Here is a 22,446-nt window from a genome sequence, read left to right as displayed (position 1 = left end):
ATATATATATATATATTAGAAGACCCAGATAAATTACTTTGGGTCGGCTAACAAATAATAATCTACATTTACCCCTGTATTTGAAAATGTTTCCTTCATTTGGAGGCATAATGATTTGCCACGGCTAGGTGAAGGCGGAGGGAGAGAAAGGAGGGATTTTTTAAATTGATAAAATAATGTGTCTTATTAGGCTTACATGTTATTTAGGTGTAATCGCTGTATAAGACATATTTTTAAGAATGCAGCATGTGTGTGATGCTTGTTGTAATGAGTGACATTGAGCCCACTCTGGACATGGAGATAAACTCTTATCTCTGTCCCCCGGACAACTGCCAGACCCAAGACCCAAGACAACACAAGAGGCCACATGGGCCACACAACTATGACTTTAACAACACTGCCATAAAGTAAGGTTCTGCTTTTAGGGGAATTCACTTTGACCACCAGTAAAGTAGTTTGTTTAGACCTAATATGCCTCTAATTAGGTTTCAAAAGGTTCATCTGCACATGTTGCCAATGTCATCAAACAATAGCAGAGCGAAAGCTTATATTGCAAACATTGAATTCAATGGCAAATTAATATTCAATTAAACAAAACAAAACATGTTATGAGTGAATACGTGTTGCAACTCCTGAACAAAACAATAGAGTTCTCTATTGTTTAATAAATATGTTGATGTCATAGAAATGAATGGCAATAAAAGAGAACATATGGCTTCATCAGAAAAACATTCATGTCTTAGATATTTACAATCGTGGTTATCATTTTGTACTGTGCGATTGTATAAGTTTAGACCTGATGTTCCTCATTAGACAAAGGGGAGGTCAGTGGGCCAAAAATAGCTTTTATCAGCAGCCACAGCTCTTACTATGACCAGTGTGACGTATAACTGAACGTGTCAATGCAGAAAACCACAGAAACCACCGGATATTATCACCACTACCACTGATGCTATTGAGAAAAAGGCCACGTCCGAAATTGTGTATCAAACTCAACATGAGACTGAAGGAGAGCAGAGTGAGCAGAGCCGGAGGAGCAGAAGAAGTGAAGTGTGGACTCTGAGAAGGAAAAGACAAAAAGAATGAAGTCCAAAACGGGAGCTGTGGTATTTGTGCTGTCGGTCATGGCAGGTGAGATTTTGACTTTAACCATGTAGTGACACATTAGGTTCAGACACGCACAAGAAGAGCTGTTATAAATTATAGTTGCAAAGTTTTGGCAGATTTTACTACCACATCTTTCATAAGTGCTATATCAAAATACATACTATTATAATAGCATCCCTTGATTTTAGTAGTTTGTTACTTAGAAAAAAAGTAACGTATTTGGCTACTTTTACTGTAGCTTGCACACTCATCTCACAGCCAGATGGTGGTTGGAGTCACAGGATACGTTGGGCCTTTCTGTGTGGAGTTTGCATGTTCTCCTCATTTCTCTGTGAATTTCCTCTGTGTTTTAGGCTATTGTCCCCCATTAACCTAAATTAAACCTACACAAAAGCCCCAACGATCAGGATCTGGAGATGCGTTCTGCATTGCACTCATTCACTGCTCCTGACTTGGGGCCCCAACAGCATTATAAGATCAGAGGACAAATATTCCTCTGGGGACAACAAAGTACACCCAGGCTTGAAGGACACATATGCGAAATTGACTCTTTGAGCCAACAAAAAAATACGGGTATCTGGTTATAGTTAGCGTCATTCCTCCGTTTCAAATTTACCCAGCTTGTGATGTCAAAGGTAGAATTTGGTCTCCTGTGCTGTTTTATGTCCATAAATCTTCAACAGTTCTGAGCATTTCTGCTGTCTACTCACATTCATCACTGCAGACGTACATTAGCATGCCAAAGCACGGTGTTTGATGGCTGGCTTTTTTTTCCCCACGGTCCCCTACTTCTGCTGCCAGTAGATAGTGATGACTGATGACCGTTTCTGAATAAAACTCCCCCATGTTTCAGTGATGCAGACTCCTGGTCACTCTCTGGACGTGTGCTCCTCGTGCCACGCCAACGCCACGTGCGACGACAAAACAGACGGATCGGGCAAAGTCTGCAACTGCAAGTACGGCTTTGTGGGCAACGGACGCACATTCTGTCAAGGTAAAAACAGGGAGAAAGGTGGTGAGATGTTTTATTTTAAGGGCAGTTGCATTGAGGTAAAGACAGGAGCAGCAGGGGATGTTGACGTTTTGGAGTGACAAGCAGTTCCGGACATCAGAACAATTGCATAAATCTGCATGTAAAGTTGTTTTTTAAAGTGTAGGAGGCAAACATTTGATTGTGTTTGCACAGAGAAAGAACAGTGTATGGATTTTGGTATTGAACTATTAAGCTGCATTAGATATGACCTTGTTGTTTAATAAATCAGCAATAAATTGGCACAAAAAGAAAAATCATACTAATGTTGTAGAAAATGACCACTGTGCGTTTTAATGTGCAGTTTAAGCGTTTTAGTGTCTTTGAGCTTGTGCTTTTGCCGATTGCGACCTGGTTCAGCCTCACCGCTCCCCTCTGTATCAGCACTGTTTCAGGTCAGTGCTCAGTTTTCATCAACACAATTTCAAAAACGGCCAAGAACAGCCCATTCTGAAATGACTTGTTTGTTCAAACAGCAAACCATTATAAGCTTTGTTACCCTCAGTTGATGTTCAATCTTAGGCACACGTTCAAAGATCTTGTTCGTCTTTTACTTTTGGTTGCTAAGACGTGGTGGAAGGAGAACTCAATTTGATACACGTGCAAATTACTCAAGTCAAAGTACTTGTTTAAACATGTATTTGTGTGTGTAAAAGGTATTTCACACAGATTTGGAGAACTGTTAAAGGATTAAATGTGGTGATTTTGATGAATATTTGTGCGGCTATTTGGTCAAAAAAGGTCAATTCAAATCAATGTCCTAATTTTTCTACTTAATTTTATGTGCATAAAATGTAAAGTACTTTTCATTTGGAAGTAAGTAATTCACTGTAAAAACTACTTAAAATACATATGAGAAGTTCTCTAATTATGATGTTGTAGATCGTTAAAGTTTGTGATTATTCACAAAAGATGTGAATAACAGGAAGTAGAGCTTCTTCTTCTTTTGTGTTTAATGGCGGTTGTATCCAAGTGTTACATTACCGCCTTCTATTGTAATTGTACATCTTAGACTTTATTCTTTAGACTTCTTCGCTCTTTAGACTTCTTCGCTCTTTAGACTTCTACAACAGAATACCTCCACCTCTGTGATGTCATCGAAAAGCGCCATTCTATCAAAAGTGACAAGAAAAATTGCACCCAACGTATACCTTTTTATGACAGTTTGAACAATCATTTAAGAAAATAAATACATTGGCAGGTGTAATTATTTGTCACATCATAACTGTTGTATGATTTAAATGTATTTACAGTCTGGATGTTAAGTAACAGTTGTGGAGTTACCTCTAACTATGTCATGTTTGCTGGAAACATCAAACCAGGAAGTGACATACAAATATAGACTAATGTGTCACATGGACTTTAAATAAAGTACAGATACCTAAAAATGTTGCTTAATGTGCGTAAGAGCGTTTTGTATGATTTCCCAGTCTTGACTTTATTTGGTGATATGGTTGCTAGGAAACAAGAACAGAATTTCTCAAGGCCCGTTCAGCGTCCAGTTTACATTCAAAGTCTTAGGGGTCCAGCGCGTTTTGAGCGTTTTTCGGGCGTTCCGGCGCGAGTTTGGACGCAGTGGTGTGAACTCAGCTTAAGTGTGGTCATTATTTACAACCAGGAAGTCAAATTTGAAACTTAAAAAAACTGCCAAGCTAGGGCTATTGGAAATTTAAATCTAACCTTTTAAACCATGAAACATTTTGTCAATATGTAAAAAGAACAATTCGGGGTGTAACTAACAATGCCTCATTATAAAACGATATAAATAAATGGGAATATCTTAATCATAAAATACATCAAATTTCTAGCTCATATAGTAAATCAATCAACTGAGCCAACAAATAAAAGGAAATAGAAAATTATATCTGTTATAACTTTATTAAAGGTGCCATAACATGCTTTTTTTCACGTTTCGTAGTCTATCCTAAGTGTATAATTGATAATAATAAGGATTGTGCAACACCCTTAACATAATAGTTAAGAAATATCACCCAGACCTTGGACCCCTCACCAACCCGGAAATGCAAACGGCTTGGTTTGATATTCGCCCCCACCCTTGCGAAGAGCGATGAGGTGAGGGGGGATGATGACGCGTGCCTGTGATTATGACGCGGTCGTGTGAACACCCCCGTCAGTTTGGAGATTCGAGGAAAGGCGACAGTCTGTAATATAGCTAAACACTGCGGGAATCAATCAAAAAAACACTCTGGGTACATATATGAAGCACAAATAGCAATGTAAGAAGGTTAAAAGCTCTGAAAAGTTGATTTTGCATGTTATGGGACCTTTAAGTGATGATGATAAACAAAAGCTAATCCTATTGCACTCTTTACTGGACACAATGTATAAGGCCAAGGGAGCATATCGGCTAAAGGGCAAAGTGGATAGAGGAGAGAGAAAGAAGTTCAGCATATTTTTGCAGACTAGAAAAGAGGAGACAAGAACAAAATACAATAAAGACACTGATAATTGACAAACAGGAATGTGCTGATGATGTAAAGATCTCAAATTACGTTCATATTTTCTATAGCAGGCTATACTCCTCCTCATATCCACACACTGATGCAGAAGCTCTCTTTGAGTCTACATACCGTCAGTCTCCAGGCACAGATGGCCTGACAAGCAACTTCGATCTGAAAGATTCAATATTCCATAAATATTCCTATACTAAGCAAAGACCCGAACGTAATTGACACTCACCGACCAATTACTTTGCTCAACAACGACAGTAAAATGACTCATTATTTGCAAATAGACTGATATAATTTCAGACACAGAATCAGGGTTTATCAAAGGATGTTCAATACACAACAACATCAGACTCATCTTTGACTTAATGGACAACAATCATCTAATAGAAGATAAAGGTTTCATCCTATTTTTAGATTTCTTTTAAAGCTTTCAACATGATTTAACAGACTTAAGACTTTTTTGGATTTGGTGAAATATGTTTTTAATATTGTTAAATTAATAAGATACCAATAAGTAATATTACCTCAAGGTACTTCCCTTTGGAAGTATTTATTCTCATTGAAAAGTTCATTATTAGCCATTATATTTACTACAAACGGTGAACAACTCCCCAAAATCCTCCTTTTCAAAAGCATCTGGTTTAACATCAAATCTGTGCGAGCTATTTCCAATCCTTGACCTGTCAGCCATTCATCATTCAACATTCATCATTCATTCATTTTCTACCTCTTGTACCCGTTCGGGGTCGCAGGTGACTGGAGCCTATCCCAGTGACTTTGGGCCTTAGGCGGGGCACACCCTGGACAGGGGCCAGCCCGTCGCAGGGTTACCTTTTCATAATTACCCATTTTGTTTTTTAACCAAACCACAATAAATGAAAATAAATAAATAAATACTCCTGTTGAAATACTGTTAAGTATCTGGGCATGCACATTAATAAAGATGTGGACCAACTAAATAAACTGAATATTGGAAATAATTTAGTGAAATCACCTAAACTCTTGGTCTAAGAGGGATATTTCTATCATTGGTTGCACATTTCTTTCAAAAATGGAATGCATCTCTCGATTTAAAGCTTTTCATCACATTTTAACTACATCTGGAAAGGGAAAACTCATTACACTAAAACCACGATACAAGAATATGAGGCAATAGATTTCAAATGTCTTAATGGTACCATAAAAACAAATTGGTTGAGGAAATTTATAAACCAACAAACATATTCCTAATGAAATATTTATTCAATTTGGAGGTGATGACTTTTTACTCAGATGCGACTCACACCTAAAAAAAGCTCCCCCAAAACTGTCCCCATTTCATCAACAAGTATTACTCTATTGGAAAATGGTTTACAAATACAATTTCAGTCCCCACAAAACCCAAAATATGGAACTGTAGATATATACTAGATAAAAGAGCCATATTTTTACAAAACTGGCTAGAAAATGGAATATGGTCGGTATTACATTTATTAGATAATACTGTTTTATAGAAATATTTTACCTTTTCAAAACATAAGCTCTAAATTCAACATAACTGATGAAAATCAATACAATATAATTTGTTATGCAATACCTCACGCTGTGATATTGATAGCTAGACATTTTTACCAAAATAAAGTTTATTCAAACTTCCATCACTTGTGCTGAATGATTATAATCTTTCTGACACTATATTATCCAACTGTTTTATTCGATATATTTTCATTTACTTTATCCATTCCTATCTTCCCGAAATATATTTTTTTTCTTTTTCTGGATAGAGATCACATTTTTTCAAACTTCCAATTGCATCAAAACAAAAGAGATGTATTTTAAGATTATTAACCTCTGCTGACTTCTTAAGCAAACGATTTGGTATTGAGAGTAACAATTGTTCTTTCTGTAAATAGTGAAACTGACCATAATATTATGTACAACGCTTTTACTTTTGTACTTTGTACTTTCCCTCACCGTGAATCACATTGTCCTCTTTCTTTGCCATATTCATACCTTCATGTCCTATGTTACCTTCTATCATCTCATCATCCTTTATCACCATGGTAACGCATCAAAACCTCTTTATTTATTTCAGACAAAGACGAGTGTCAGATAGGGTCAGTGAAGATTTGCGGGCAGCACACGACCTGCCACAACACTTACGGGAGCTTCTACTGCACCTGTTTGTCCGGATACAGGCCGTCCAACAACATGGCCACCTTCATCCCCAACGACGGGACAAACTGCCAGGGTGAGTCACAGCACAATCACTCAATAACATACCAAAGCGTGAATCATATGCTTTGCCTGTGATAATAACAATAATAACAACTACCTAACAAGCCAAACGCTGGAGCTTCACTTTGGACCTATAATTAGGGCACTTATAGATAATGCCGGAACTAAATTTGTCCTAAGTGTTAATGTGTACTTTAACAAATGAAAAACTACAACTAAACATGGTGTTGCTGTAGTGTTTTTATATACATAACTTCACTGGCACATTAAATTATAGTGTAAAAATGTGACAGAATTTTAAAAAAAAAGTTTGTTTCACTGTTTGCTATGCATTTATTTGATGAGAGAAGTGAACATTCAGTTTTTCTCACTAATTCAAAGCCTAAATTGTGTGATCAAGTACCACCAAGTACTGGATGGATAGTGAGTCGCAGTTTGTGAAGAAAAACTAACAAGATAAAAGTTGTTGTACTACATTTGATGGCAGTTGGCAGCCAACTGTAAAGGTGCATTTACCACCACCTACTGTAGTTGTACGTCTTCAAAGTATGTGTTTTACGCTATACCGTAAGGAAAAAAAATGAGAGAAGGAGAGAGAGAGAGAAAGAGGGATACAGGAAGTAGAGCCGAGTGCTAGAATCATTCTGTGATGTCATCAAAAAGGAAGAGACAGAGACACACAACTTACATTATTTTCTGAATAAGGGGGCTCTCTTTCTCTCCTTCTTTCTCTTTCTTTCTCTCTCTCTCTCTCTCTCATTTTTTATTATTATTTATTTTTATTTATTTCTGACTGTATAGCGTAAAACACATACGTTAAAGACGTACAACTACAGTAGTTGGCGGTGAATCCACCTTTTCTGTTGGCAGCGAACCACCATTAAAAGTAACACAACAACAACAACAAAACATTATTTTCGTAATGTTTTATGTTTGTTTTCAAACTGCCAAACTGGAGAAAATTTGCAAAATGTTTAGTAATATCTTAAATATATTCATATTCCTGTGTTTTACTGGAAAGTGCAGTCCAATCTGTCGCGTTTGTCTGAATACATATTTTTGTTTTTTGTATTTAGGTACATCTCATTCAATCTCCTCACACTTAAGTAATAAGTAACAATAATAAGAAATAAGTTACACTTTAAAAGAATCAGTACCTAATAATATGTTTTTCTTTTCCAGACATGGATGAGTGCCAGATCGATGACGTGTGTGGAGAGGGAGCTGTGTGTCAGAACATGGAGGGCAGTTTTGACTGTCGCTGTCAAATGGGATACAGAGTCAATAAGGGAGCAGAGCCCTTTCATCCACACAGAGACACGGCTTCATGCCAAGGTATAACAACCACTGGATGAAATCCATGCATTTATGAATCATTTTTGACATCAAAGCCAAGCAGGGCACAGTCGGACACAAATCTATCCACGTTGATTTACCCCAGATTTGCACAGGTCAATATCTCAAATGCACCCACAGGCAGACGTAATTCCACAACTGTTGCCTAGCAACCATATTCTAAACCTGGGCCATAATCCATATAAATGACACAAAAGTTTGACACATAATAAAGTGATAACACCTATATCTTGTTAAATGATTGTCAGTCAGACAAATATGTCCATTGCACAAAAATTGCTTCTGCATTTTGGATGAAATGTTGCTTATTGATAACATCATAGAAGGATTCTCTTTTACACTCAGCTCTACTTCCTGTAATTTTAAACTTTTATTTCAAACATTTTCTTGACAAACTGCAACTTACTGATGTGAAACTATGTTAAATAACCACCACAGGTCCCTTCTCACCGAACAAAGTAACAATTACAAATAAAGAGAGAAATGTCTTATGCACTTTAAGACCTCCACAGGAGCCAGACATTCAGCCTCTCTATCTCCTCTCACATAACAAATAGCTAAGTATTACGATTGGTTGGCCCTTATACTCCGTCGTAAAGTATAAATGTTCAGGTCCATTCAACTATTCATTTCACCTCGCACATTTCCTGCATTGCTTATGTTAAATGCTTTAACTGTAGTTTGCGTATCTTTCTCTAGTTGTTGATTGTGGGCTGCCTGTTTATCCTGAGGACACAGTGCTAGTCTCTGTCACAAAACACACTTTCGGAGGTGTGGCCAACTTTAAATGTGATGTGGGCTTTGTTTGGAGAAGAGGAGGAAACTCTTCTGTTTGTGAAGCAAGTGGACGGTGGACAGCGCTCTCTACAGTCTGTGAAGGTAACAACAAGAGCATAGTTTTAACCTTACAGTTTATTATGCTGGCTTTTGGTGGTGTTCAATGCTTTTAACTAACAAGACAAATGAAGCCAAAACTGTACAATTGCCCAAGATTTTTCGCCAAGCATAAATTATAAACTAAAACAAAACATATACGCCTCTAAATTACATGATTGGATTTTTTTCCATGTATAAATACAAATATAATTTCACTTTCAAAAGATGTTTTCTTCCGGATTTGCCCAAAACGCACCACGGGAGGAGAGGGGCAGCGTGTTTTAGACGGACAGAACTGACGCTTAAGTGTGCACCCTCCCCCACCCACCCAGTCACGGCAAAACGCGCTGAAGAAAATGTGGTAAACAGGTTTAAAATGTGTATATGCGAAATAAAGGTGCACAGCAGACAGAGAGACGAGCGTGCGGTCCCGGGGAGAGCGCGCGCGCCCGTCACAGCAGCAGGAGCAGCTCCGTCACAGACTTCCGCAGGAGTTTGGCGAGAAATGGCTTCACGCGCTCTTGTCTTTTGACTTAATACCGCTTTTTACATTTAATTTAATGCTATTTTGCTTTGTCGGCGGTACACTATTAAAAAAAAATGATAATAATTTATTTTATTTATATTGTATAAATCAATAATCTAAGTGCAGCGGATCCGTAAACCAAGTGATAAAATAACTGAGGCCTCACACACACTTTATGGTTTTTCAATAACAACCAATAACTACGAAACTTCCGCCTGTCCTGAGATCTTGACTGGACAGATTTTGTGTTTTGGCCTCAGAGGTGGACTGCGGCCCGCCTCCTGTCCGGCTTTACTCACAAACGGTCTGGGCCAGTGGCTCCGAAATGGGATCGCACGTGGTTTATCGCTGTAACTCTGGATATCGAAATGTGGAGATGAGGGATGTGTTTTACTGTAACGCTACTGGACACTGGGACGTCCCACCTGTCGTCTGCCGAGGTATCTACAGACGCCTACAGCTCTGGAAGGAAAAAAAGATCAGGAAATAATTGAATTGTTTTTAAAAAGTTAAGTGGCTCGTAACATTTCACACCACGTACCTGGATAATATGTGGAAAATAAGTCATCAGAATCTCATTTAATAGCGTTAATAATTGACTGACTAGTAGACTTTAAAAAAATCATTGGATTTTCATAATCTGGACAATGCAGATTCTAAAACACATACAAAAAGACCTTTTATAACAAAGACAGCGACATAAATTAAAATCTCAAATAGGGATAACCTATTCCTGACTTTCATCAATAGTACTAGTAGTAATAGTAAATTTGTAAATATTCTCTATCCAAAAGTCTTCAATCACCTTATCTCTACATTTATTTGGTTGTATTTAAGGAGTCTCTGAATATCAATTAAAATGAACAACAAAGAAGACTAGTTGACAACTAAAATTATCATTATATGCAGTCCTGAGACATTACCAACTTTTCTCTTGCAAACTAGTGTATCATAAAAGCTGTACTTCTCAACAAATGTAGACCTCTCTGAAATACCTTCAGGTCAAGGTATTACACATGAGATGAAGGGCTGAGTGCATTTGTGGTCCAGCCTGCTGCTGCTGCTGCTGCATTTGAAAAAAGCTGTCTGAAAGGGTGTTGTGAGAGCTTTGAACATTAGGCTGATTCAAATAGCTATTTCCCTCTTTGGCAGTTTGAACAACAGGGGCTGCAGCACTACAGCGGCACTACATTTAGAGTTACACTAATGTAGATCACTTCAAAAGACAGTAAACACTTGAAAAATATGATGTCATTGGGGGGAAATAAATAAAAATGAATGTGGAACTCAAGCAAACCAACTAATGTATTATTATCATTATGTCTTTACAAAGTCTAAAGTAAACAACTAAACCTGAATAAGCAAGCAAGTGACTTATAGGGAATTAGAGTTACTTTTACTAAAATGCAGAAGACCGTGGGATGAGGTGAGAGCTCAGTAGACTTGGATGTTACCAGTCCATTAAAGACATCTAGTGATTATTATTATCATTTGCTTATCTTTCCAGGGCTGTAGGCCAAACACCATAACATTAGTGACTCTGGATTTGAACACTGACACTGTTTTGGTTCTGTAGAGATTCTGTGTGGAAATATCCCTTTAGTTGAGAACACGGTTCAAGTGTGGGATGGAAAACGGACTCCTGGAAGCGCTGCCCAGTATCGCTGTAAATACGGCTTTTCTGACAATGGAGGTCGAAACTCATCGGTTTGTAATGAAAACGGTGAATGGACACAACCAACTATGTCATGCAAAGGTAATTTGAGCAGTAATTTGAACAATACTTTGATTTTGCATGGCGTTAAGTGAGGTATCATTATTGCAATAGACATCTAGAACACTTATTCTTGGCTTGTACCTGAAAGCACACGTGCACATAATGATTACACAATGAATTGTAGCCATCAGCCAAACTATTGTAGTATTTTGCAATTAGATGGAATTTTGTTGACTGTGTAAATGGCTGAGAAGAAGAATTAACAATAATATTACAATAACTGGCACTAATTAACATGTCATATAAAACAAGCAAAGTTGCGGTGGAGAAAAATGCTACTTTTGTTTCTCATATATTTGCTTCATGTTTTATTTCTGTCCGGATCTCACAGCCCAGTGCAGCAGATGCTTAGGGCTGGAGAAGGAATCAGTTTGTTGTGTTGAGCTTTCACAAATATGACACAAACTAACATTGGTCTAGACCAGGGGTGACCAATACGTCGATCGCGATCTACCAGTCAATCTCAGAGGCAGTGAGAATGTGTGTGTAATGTATGCTGTCAAAGGAAGGAGGTGTGTGTGTGTGTGTGTTTGTGTGTGTGTGTGTGTGTGTGCATATAAAAACAAACAAAAAAAACAAGAGGTCTCTATTCATCCCCCTTCAAGCGGGTCCTCTACCAGAGGCCTGGGAGCTTGAGGGTTCAGCGCAGTATCTTTGCTGTTCCCAGCACTACACTTTTCTAGACCGAGATTTCTGATATTTTTCCTGGGATTTGCTCAAGCCATTCCTCCAGTTTAGGGGTCACTGCCCCAAGTGCTCCGATCACTACGGGCACCACCGATGTCTTCAGGCTCCAGGCCTTCTCCAGCTCCTCTCTGAGGCCTTGGTGTTTCTCTCTGAAACTGAAAGTGATACTGGCTGATTTTATTTAAGCACCATTGGCAGCTCTACGCTTCTGTATGGCCCAAATACATATTCATATAAAAACTATTTTCACCTTGCGTATTACACTATTTTGTCTCAGAGATTTTGTGCAGTGACCCCCCTTTGCTGCCCCACACTGGCCGAATGTGGAACAGCAGCTCAACTCCAGGGAGCGCTGTTGCTTACTTTTGCAAACCTGGATTTCTTTACCTCAAGGGCACTACTATATCTAAATGTACAATTAATGGTTATTGGACTAAGGCAACAATCTTGTGTAAAGGTAATTTCAAATCACTACATTAAAACCCTGACATTCAGTTTTATGCATGATGTTGTGATTTGTTTTTATTGCAACAGAAATTAACTGTGGCCTTCCCCATCTTGTCCCTAACTCAAAAATGTTATGGGATGGACAGGCCACTTTTGGATCTACAGTTATTTATCAATGTAGCTTTGGCTATCGAAGCTTTGGGAATAAGAGTCTGTCTTTGTGTTTGGAAAATGGCCAGTGGGAGAAATCATCTGTTGTCTGCCAAGGTGATTATAGCTCAATAATGCTCGAATATTGTGGAAAAGTCCTGAATCATTTCTTGTCCATTTTTTCTATAGAAATACAATGTGGGAAGCCCATGGACAAAGCCTTTGCTAAAACGCTGTGGGACGGAACAATGCGTGTTGGAAGTGTCGTTCACTATGAATGCAAAGAAGGGTATTACACCCACAGTCTGAATACTGTCTCAGTGTGTGGGGACAATGGAGTTTGGGAGGACACTGAACTAATATGTGAAGGTTGTATTATCATAAAGTACTGTTCAAATGTCTTAGTGTGATTTACAATACGCACCAGTATACGAGATAAACCAAATTATTTGAACAAACAGAACATTTTATGCAGTTAAATTAAATTGTGTTTATGTGTCACTCACTACATATTATGGACACAACCATTGATGATTATTCATACAAAAAATGGAAAATATATACAAAATATATCCATCCATCCATCCATTTTCTATCGCTTGTTCCCTTTTGGGGTCGTGGGTGACTGGAGCCTATCCCAGTGACTTCGGGCCTTAGGCGGGGTACACCCTGGACAGTGGCCAACTTATCGCAGGGCCAACACAGAGACATATATAATACAAAAATATTTATAACCAAAAATGTATTTTCACATTAGTTTGGTAGAACATGAGCATAAGATAAAGTGCAGAGACAAAAAAGTTGATTCATCAATATATTTATTACAAAATTATGATTCTAGTCTAGCTGCCAAGAGGTTCTTTTCACAATCGCGCCCGGCTAGTTACAGTTGCTGTAAAAGTCTTCCACATTCCATTTATTCTTTATGCCAGTGGTTCTCAACCTGGGGTCCCTAGATGATATAAAGCTAAATGTGTACAAAAGTCTTAAACAAGGCTTGACAACCTTCAAATGCAGTGTTTGTCAACCAAAGTAATTTCTCTAGGTCTAAATGTAAAAACTGTAATCAAACATTATAAGATAAGATAAGATAAGATATTCCTTTATTGTCCCACATGGGGAAATTTCATTGGTGCAACGCAGGTAGATACTTATAGGAGTTTGAAAAAACACTTTCAGTAGAAGATCTCCTATAAATAAATAAAAACTCCCATAGACAAATAAATAAATAAATACCATTGCATGTGATGCCGACAGTAATTGCACATGAATATGTGTCACGACAGCACATAGATTGCACATGAATTTCACAGTAATTGCACATGAATTGCACATGAATTTCACAGTAATTGCACATGAATTGCACATGAATTTCACAGTAATTGCACATGAATTGCACATGAATTCCAACAGCAATTGCACATATGACAGAATTGCACATCAGTATTAGGTTAGGTCAGTATTGCGACGGGATAACGTGACGATCTCCGGGTAAGACGACCGTTCTCCGCAGTTTCATGAGTTCCTCCTTTGTGGAAACGCGGTACGGCGCCGGCCGGGGGGCGGGGCCGGAGCCGGGGGGCGGGGCCGGAGCCGGGGGCGGCGGAGCTCAGAACCAAAACACATCGCAATGACACGACGAAAACACTCAATCCAGCCGAATAAAGTCAAAACAAGTTAATTTAAAGCGATTCCAGTGCGTGTCCCGATCGTTCGTGAAGTTCCTCTTTCATATAAACGTGTATATAAACGTGTACCGACGACACGCCGTACTTTAGCGCGGCCGGAGGGCGCGGGGGGGGGCTCGCTCGGAGCTAGCTCACGTCACAACAACACAACGAACGCAACGAAAAACGCTCAAATCCAGCTGTACCAGCGCCTTATGACGTATAAATACATGAGTCTACACTATTACTTTGGGGAAGCATACTTTTCATACGGGTGGTTGTTATTTTGGGGGTCATGGCTGAAACAGTTGAGCACCTGCTTTATGGGAATGAGACGAGTCTTGCTCAAATAAAAAGATCTCAGGGTGGAGAGTTACATGGACAGTTACAGATGGATAATCACGAGCAGCATGTTAAGGCTGTGAAGTGCCATGTGAATGTGTCACCGGAGGAAACCAATAAGGTTATAAAAGACTAAGTGTTTTTGTCTCAAAGCTAAAGGCATGCGAGATGCACTTGATAAAGTCGAATGGTTTTGTGAACAGGTTTGTGTCATTTCAACATTATTGATTACATTTATTGTATGTTAGCATTAGGCTGGAGACAAAACACTTACTTTTATGAATATAATGATTTCCGGAGGTGAAGTCTTTACATGGTACGTAAAGGACATCTGTAACTCGCTCTCTGCTGTGTGTTAATTATTGATTTATTTTAGCGAGACTCTGCTAATTCCCAAAAAAGGAATGAATGCATTTTTAAGGCAACCGGAACTAGGCGGTCGGTTTAGTGAAAAGGGCCCTTTAGTTTCTATGAGTTCTTTACGTTCATTTGATAGAGCCACTGTTCTTTAGTAGAATTGGCTGCTAGAACTGGACGTTGGTTACTGCCTTATCCAGCTTATTCCAGAAGCCTGAGGCGCCGTCATCCGACAACCGACGAAACCCAGGGATGATTTATGTTTGTCTAACATTGCAAGTTTTGCAAGACTTCAGCGTTCATTCTTTTCAACTTCAGCAAAACATTTAGTCAAAAAAGAGAGGCCTTATGTTTGGGAGTAAATCTGTCTCATAGCACAATTAATGTGTTAATGACCTGCTGAACTTTGGAAAGGACAGAAAAAGTCAGATAACAGCTAAATAACACCCAACATGTTAAACCAAGCAGACCTTTGAAGGATTAGTGGACCCAACTAAGAGGCTCCGTAATCAAGGCAACCGACACCCAAATATGCAGATATAACGCTCAGATTGAAATTGAACTAAATATGCATTTGCAATTCGCTCTACTTATGTGGAAACACAATGGTTCTTCCACTCCATCAGAATGTTGAATGTAGGTGAATAACCTCTATTCCTGTTAAATGAAGATGTTTCGTGTGCACTTTTGCAGAGTTAAGCTGTGGCAGTTTATATTTGCTTAATGTGTGCACTAACTGCGCTGCTGTGAGCAAAGATAGACTGTGGCTCGCCTCTAACTGTCCCAAACACTAACCTCCAAAGGGACGGCTCCACTAACCCAGGCAGTATGGCGCGGTACAAAGTGTGATGGATTTTAGGTGTGAAGTGTCTGCTGGACGATGGGGGACGTCTCTAATCTGTGAATGTATAGCCATCAAAATAATGCATGACACTGTACAATAAAAACAACCCAACAAACAAAAAAATAAAATATTCTATATTGAGCTCAACAGAAGGTTTTGTTTTTTTCGCTTTGTTTTTTTTTACAACAATTAAATATCAATAATTCGATGGTGTGGTGTCACTGTGTTACTCATATTAGTTTTGATTTGAATATGTGAACCAAATAATTTACCAAAATTCCTCACAAAAGAGATAAATGTTAACGTGTTAAATTGTTGCGTAATCATCTGGTTCTGAAAATGTTGTTTAAATTACAGTAAATTTGTGATTATAAATTCATTGACGTCAATGTAGATTAAATCTGGGGTACATTTTTAAATAAGAAAGGAGGAAGTAGGTATTCAATCTCTTTGAATTAATTTTCAGACGAGGTCACGGCTTTAGAACAGCTTTTTCAGTGAAGATGGAATGGACCATCCAATCAGAGCACTACTTTTGGCTCATACTTCCTGCTGGACAAGAAATACAATATTTTATGATTAGGTGTAGACAGTGCTCAGTGGTCTCATTTTGAGCGCTGCTTATATAATGTATATAATGTACTTTTTCTGGGAAAACTCATTAAAAAAAAACTCAAAATCAAGAACCCCAGCTTTAAGTAAGAAATACAATGATTCATTCCGATCTAAAAATGTCTAAATCATGAAAGAAAATTCAACAGAAATGGTGAAGAAATAAGTCTTTTCAACACTCTGAAACATGTTATACATGTGTTTGCAGCTAAGTGTGGCCCCAAGCCCTATCTTGCCCATGCGGAGGTGGTTTGGCACAACCGCAGTGTAATGATTCACAGATGTGAGAGTGGCTATCACAGTTGGAAAGGCATTAACATCTCCACTTGTGACGGCAGTTCTGGACTGTGGAAGAAAGCTACAATCATGTGCATCGGTGAGGTCTATTTTCAGATTCCTGTTAGGTTCAATTTACTCATTCTAGAGATAATGTCTTTTGTTTTAAATCACAATGCTAAACTAGAATTTGAACAGTGAACGATGCAAAAATGTGTTTTAAAGGCTACAGCTAATTTCGCTAGTGAAACAGAGTCTTTTTTGGGCAAGCTGTTCTATGTGGTTATATATGTATATGTATATATTATCATTGATTGATTGATTGATTGATTGATTGATTGGCTTTATTTCGAGTGTATGACAGAAAATATGACTTTCACATGGGATTTACATTGGTTTTACAGATATATATATATATATATTTTTTAAGAAGGAATACAAGGATACCTTATTTACATTACACTGTTAAAAAAAGAAAGAAAAAAAGCTGAAAACACGTGTACTGTATCTTCCACATAAATATTAATATAGTGTAAAGATATGATTTTTCATCATTTTGAAATTCCTTAGATTTAAAGTCCTTTGTGGGAAAAATAGATATGATTGAACAGATGTAATCCAAAAGCTAATAGATTGATTAAGAGAAAAATCTGAACCTGCACATCTGACTTTATCCCCAAAGTGTTTATTCATCTTCACTATGAACCAAAAAGAACTTCAATCCGACCTTTTCTAAATCCTTTTTCCTTTTCACAGAAATAAAGCCACCCATCAACCATTTACAAGTCCTGAATCAGCGATGCCTTCACTGGAAAGCAGAGAAGTATGAGGAGGCTACAGAGGTTTACAAGGTATAACAACACTTTTCAAGCTTCTTTGTGCAGAATACTTAATATATTTTGTTTTAGATCATACTGACAGGATCAAGAGATTATCAGACAAATTTTCTGGACAAAAGGAAGAGTGTTTTAAGCTCTAAAGTGGATCATGTGGATGTCTGTCTGAACCTGCTCCCCGCTACAAACTATAGCATCTCAGTTACAGCAACATCTGCCAAATTTACTGCCACGGTCATCACCAACACAAGTTTAACAGGTACAGATAAAAATCACCTCACAAAAGTACTGTGTCTGAATGGCCTCATGCCCAGAGTTTCTGCAATTAGCTGTAACCACACAATGAACCCAGAGTTTAGTTGAAAATTGAAAATAAAAAGTATAGTTGATAATTGTTACAGGATGACAAAGTGTACAGATAACTACTGGGTTTGCACACAAAAAATGTCCAAAAGGCTTATAAAACATCAGCTTTCTTACTAAATGTGAGTCACTGACTTTTATCGAACAATTGTTTTGTAACATTAAAACAATATAACCGCACTCACATACAATGATTCAAATAAATCTCCCCCACCACCAATGGGTCCTACTTTTTCATTGTTCGTTTAAAGATAAAAGAATGTTGTTACATTGACATGTTTCGATGAGCATCTGTCACCGTCCTCAGAAGCGTCATCTGACCGCTGTCACTTATCAGCTGATCTACCTGGAAGTGTCCAGTCTGACAGATCTGACAGACACGCCTGGTGGTCTCTGGAGAATGAGATGTGGGAACATGAAAGCTCCTTTGTCTCTGTTCATTGTTGTTGTGCCTCGTTTCTTGATCTCTATTGCCTCCCATATCCAGCATTTGTCCTTTTGTCCTTTTGTTCCAATTATTTTTGAGTTCTCAATCCATGTCATGATTCTACTGTTTGCAATTTGTCTCTATGAACAAACAAACAAAAGTATATTAAAAAAGAAGACATCAATTTCATTGATGGGGTCCATTAACCGTGTGAAACTATAGTCAAAAGTATACATAACAGTATTCCTCAAGTGTTTTGAAGCTGGAATGTCTTGAATTCTTGGCATCTGAGACACATATATAACACTAGGTGACATAAACATCAGGTATAACAGGTTTGTCCCCTTAAATGTCAATGCCTTCAATGCCTAAAACTCCTTCTTTATAAAGCTCTGGCGGTCACATCGGGCAATTACAGCTATTTTGATGCTGTTACTCTCTCAGCTGTGATTATGAAAGTACAAGCATTTAAGTGTGTTGGCATATAATAATAATAATCATCATCATAATCATAATCATGATAAAAGGTTATTATGCTTCTGTGCTTCACTCCTTATAAAGAGATAACCTTCAGATGTGCGGATTTTCATAATTTCACAATCATTTTCCAATTTGGAAATGTGACATTTTTCAGGACAGGATGTGGTCGAGTAGATCAAAAGAATGTATAACCTGACATTACAAACTATTACAAATTGAATCAGCTCAGTCTGTCCTTAACGTGCACAGAGTCCATCTCTTAACAACAACAAGAACTCACTACTCCCCCTTGCGCATGACAACACAAACAGACAAAATGAACTGGCTCCATCCAACGACCGTTCTCCAGTTGATCTCTTTATATGGTGTTGTTTTGTTGTCTTTGAGACACATGACACAGTTTCTGGAAACAGTTTCTGCAAACATTTTATCAGAAATGACATTTATTGTGCAAATGTGGACTTCCCACAGATGCTCTCAACAACAGGAAGAGCTCTCCAACGTGAAACTAGACATTACCTAATTGTTTGCTAGTTACATCCTTGGTGTTGACCTTTGCGTGACATTAAAGAACAACATGCAGAGATGTGCATGTGTCTCTGTTTCTCCCTGTTTAGCATAAAATAATAAAGTCATTATTTACAACACTACTTAACTGATCTGCGAGTCTATCATTGTTATCAAATATTTTTGTCTAAAAAAATGAAACTTCTCTTGAACAGTGCCTCCAGCCCCTGTGGTCTACTACAGAGAATTTGAGACTCCTGTTCCAACCTTAACTTTGCAAAGATCTCCCAGCACGCTTGACCCCATAAGGTGCACAATACAGGAATGTACATATTCATGCTTGTATTCCTATTCATATTCATCAGGATAGTTAACCATTTGCCTTGTTTTCTCATTTTTGCAGCATCTACCAAATATTTGTGCTTCCCGTAGATGGTCTAATGGTGTTCGACTGCTCCTCTTCCAAATTATCCACTGACCAATCCTGCACACACTACATCACAGCGCAAATCCAAGTGAAAGACGTGGGCACAACGATGACATTTACTGTAGGGGACGGACGTTTTTACGGAGGGTTCTTGAACGCGCCCCTGGAGAATGGCAGGGACTATTACATCATCCTTCGATCTGTTAGCGAGTGGAGGAAAGTGAGTTCTTAATACATTTAATACAACTATTTTATGATGAATAATGAAACTGGAATGATTGTGAATGTGACGTCTTTCACTCAGGAGTTCAGAAGTTCATGCGTCCTGTGGGCAAAGGTCAAAGGTAGGGCTAATGTTGTTGCGTTTTTTTGTTTGTTTCTTTGCTTCCCTAAATTTTTTCAAAACCATTGGTGCACATTTTGTGATTGTGTTTGCATTTACTTATTTTCAATACCTCCAGATCAGTTTAGAGATGCAAATATTTCACAAAACATAAATATGACTACAAGGTATTTGTCTCTACAGGGTCCTCCTATGTTCTGACAGTCTCGTCTCTGTCTGCTGCTGCTGTGGTTGGACTGGTCGCTTTGGCCTTTTTAGGAGGATACAGTTACTTTAGGTATGGTCTTTTGTACCTTCAGATATTAAGAATAAGTCAATGCTTTATTTTACAGCCTGCATTTTCCATTTTGTCCAGGTTATTCAAGAAACACTGGTGATTTTGCAAATATTAAATATGTAAATATGTACTGAACTGTTTTTATTGAAATGGTCTCATCATTGCCTTGAAAGTATAATATAGATGTGGTCAGTCTAATTTCAATAATGAAAGTTAGATTACATTGTACAGAACACAGAAGGTATGCATAAGCTCACTGTGTGGGGCCTTCTGCTGTTTGACCACTGTCATGAATCATGCATGATATTTGATATGCGAGTGAATAAATTACATGAATGTGTATAGTCTCGATGTTATGCCTGAAAACCCACCTTAGGACAAGGTGGTAGTCTATAAGATAAGATAATCCTTTATTGTCCACACAATGGGGAAATTTCATTGATGCAACGCAGGTAGATACAGAGGAAAAGACCAGAAACTTATAGGAAGTTTGAAAAACTTTCTCAATAGAAGATCTCTTATAAACAAAAACTCCTATAGACAAAAACCTCCCATTTCCCAACAAGGGATGAAGGGGAAAAATAATAAAGATAAAAATAAATAAATACATACCATCACCCACTTACTGCACTCAATCCACCCCAGGATTTAGGAATTATGATTATTGTGAATTTACTCAGAGCTTTTCAAGATCCAATGCTAGTGAAGGTGGTGTATGTGATGATGTCATACAGGTGAGGGTAGGATGACCATTTGACATTTTAGAAAAGAAGGACAAGTTAATGTGGAAGGACATCAGGACGTCAAGCTCATAGATAATAACTGCAGTGGATCAGGCAGTTCAGAACTGGGCCCTCAGAGGCCCCCTGTAGCCTATGTTGGGTCAGTTTTTTTCATGATTTATTAATACTTATTTATTAAGTCATATTTGTTAGCATACTGTTCTCTTTTTTTAAATAATCATAATGTTCCAATGGCCTATCACTGGAGGGTTTGTTTGCACCTATACAGTAACTACAGGTACCTTATGTCTCTGGTAATAACATGACTTTGAGTTTATTCAATATCCACAGAAAGAGCAATTAAAATACAACAGCCACCAACATATTATAACCTAAGTTAGTACACTCAGTGACTCTTTATTCCTTTGTGAGAAATATAGATATATTGCGTTTTCTGTATAAATATCTTTTATACAATCCAAGTGGTATCAATGAAAAAGTGGGACTGTTGGAGAGCTAACTCTGGACTGTGAGGACTGTATGGTGCTGGTTCAGGTGTGTAGCTGTCACTGCTCTGGAGGGCCGGCCAGAGCGCTACTTTAAGGCCAGGATGGATACTCGGATAGGTGGAAATGATGAGGAGACACGTGGACGGGTTTGGGAGCTTTATTGGACCTCACAGGTACACACAGACTGCTGTATGGTGTGGCCTGCTGGAGCAGCAGCATCACAGAGAGGGAGAGGAAGAGGCTGGACAGAGTCATCAAGAAGTCCAGCTCCGTCCTGGGCTGTGCTCTGGACTCAGTGTAGGAGGTGGGGGACAGAAGGGTCCTGGCTAGATTCACATCTATGCTGGACCATGAGTGTCACCCCCTGCAGGACACACTCTCCGCTCTGGAGAGCAGCTTCAGTGAGAGACTGATCCACCCTCGATGTGTGAAGGAAAGGTTCCGTAGGTCTTTCCTTCCTGCTGCTGTCAGACTTTATAACAAAAACTGTTAGTACTGAACACTCGCAATACTGACCTAACCTAATACTGATGTGCAATTCTGTCATATGTGCAATTGCTGTTGGAATTCATGTGCAATTACTGTGAAATTCATGTGCAATCTATGTGCTGTCGTGACACATATTCATGTGCAATTACTGTCGGGATCACATGCAATGGTATTTATTTATTTGTCTATGGGAGTTTTTATTTATTTATAGGAGATCTTCTACTGAAAGTGTTTTTCAGACTTCCTATAAGTGATCTGTTCTTCTGTATCTACCTCTGTATCTACCTGCGTTGCACCAATGAAATTTCCCCATGTGGGACAATA

General features: G+C 38.3%; 1 protein-coding gene across 1 annotated transcript; it reads left to right on the top strand.

The window, feature by feature from the left end:
• The first annotated feature begins 840 nt into the window (after nt 1–840).
• Nucleotides 841–20,502, top strand: susd1 (sushi domain containing 1). The gene is made up of 18 exons (XM_072433858.1): nt 841–1,131; nt 1,961–2,101; nt 6,683–6,838; nt 8,008–8,160; nt 8,881–9,060; nt 9,844–10,023; nt 11,160–11,339; nt 12,325–12,504; nt 12,582–12,761; nt 12,834–13,013; nt 16,675–16,842; nt 17,499–17,593; nt 17,651–17,837; nt 19,571–19,664; nt 19,759–20,002; nt 20,087–20,126; nt 20,309–20,402; nt 20,481–20,502. The coding sequence occupies exons 1-18, from the start codon at nt 1,083–1,085 to the stop codon at nt 20,500–20,502; spliced, it is 2,523 nt and encodes an 840-aa protein (XP_072289959.1). The 5' UTR covers nt 841–1,082.
• Nucleotides 20,503–22,446: the final 1,944 nt, after the last annotated feature.

This window comes from Eucyclogobius newberryi, unplaced genomic scaffold, assembly GCF_026437365.1.
Source record: "Eucyclogobius newberryi isolate DKJ021-1_F unplaced genomic scaffold, fEucNew1.0.hap1 SCAF_6, whole genome shotgun sequence".
NCBI lineage: Eukaryota > Metazoa > Chordata > Actinopteri > Gobiiformes > Gobiidae > Eucyclogobius > Eucyclogobius newberryi.
Note: the sequence above shows the minus strand (reverse complement) of the source record. Positions and strands in the feature narration are given on the sequence as shown.

Coding starts and splice junctions, on each gene's coding strand:
- susd1 (XM_072433858.1), top strand. CDS start 1,083: ATGAAGTCCAAAACGGGAGCTGTGGTATTTGTGCTGTCGGTCATGGCA. Junction 13,014..16,674: donor CACTGAACTAATATGTGAAG/GTTGTATTATCA, acceptor ATGTGTTTGCAG/CTAAGTGTGGCCCCAAGCCC. Junction 17,838..19,570: donor CACCAACACAAGTTTAACAG/GTACAGATAAAA, acceptor TCTCTTGAACAG/TGCCTCCAGCCCCTGTGGTC.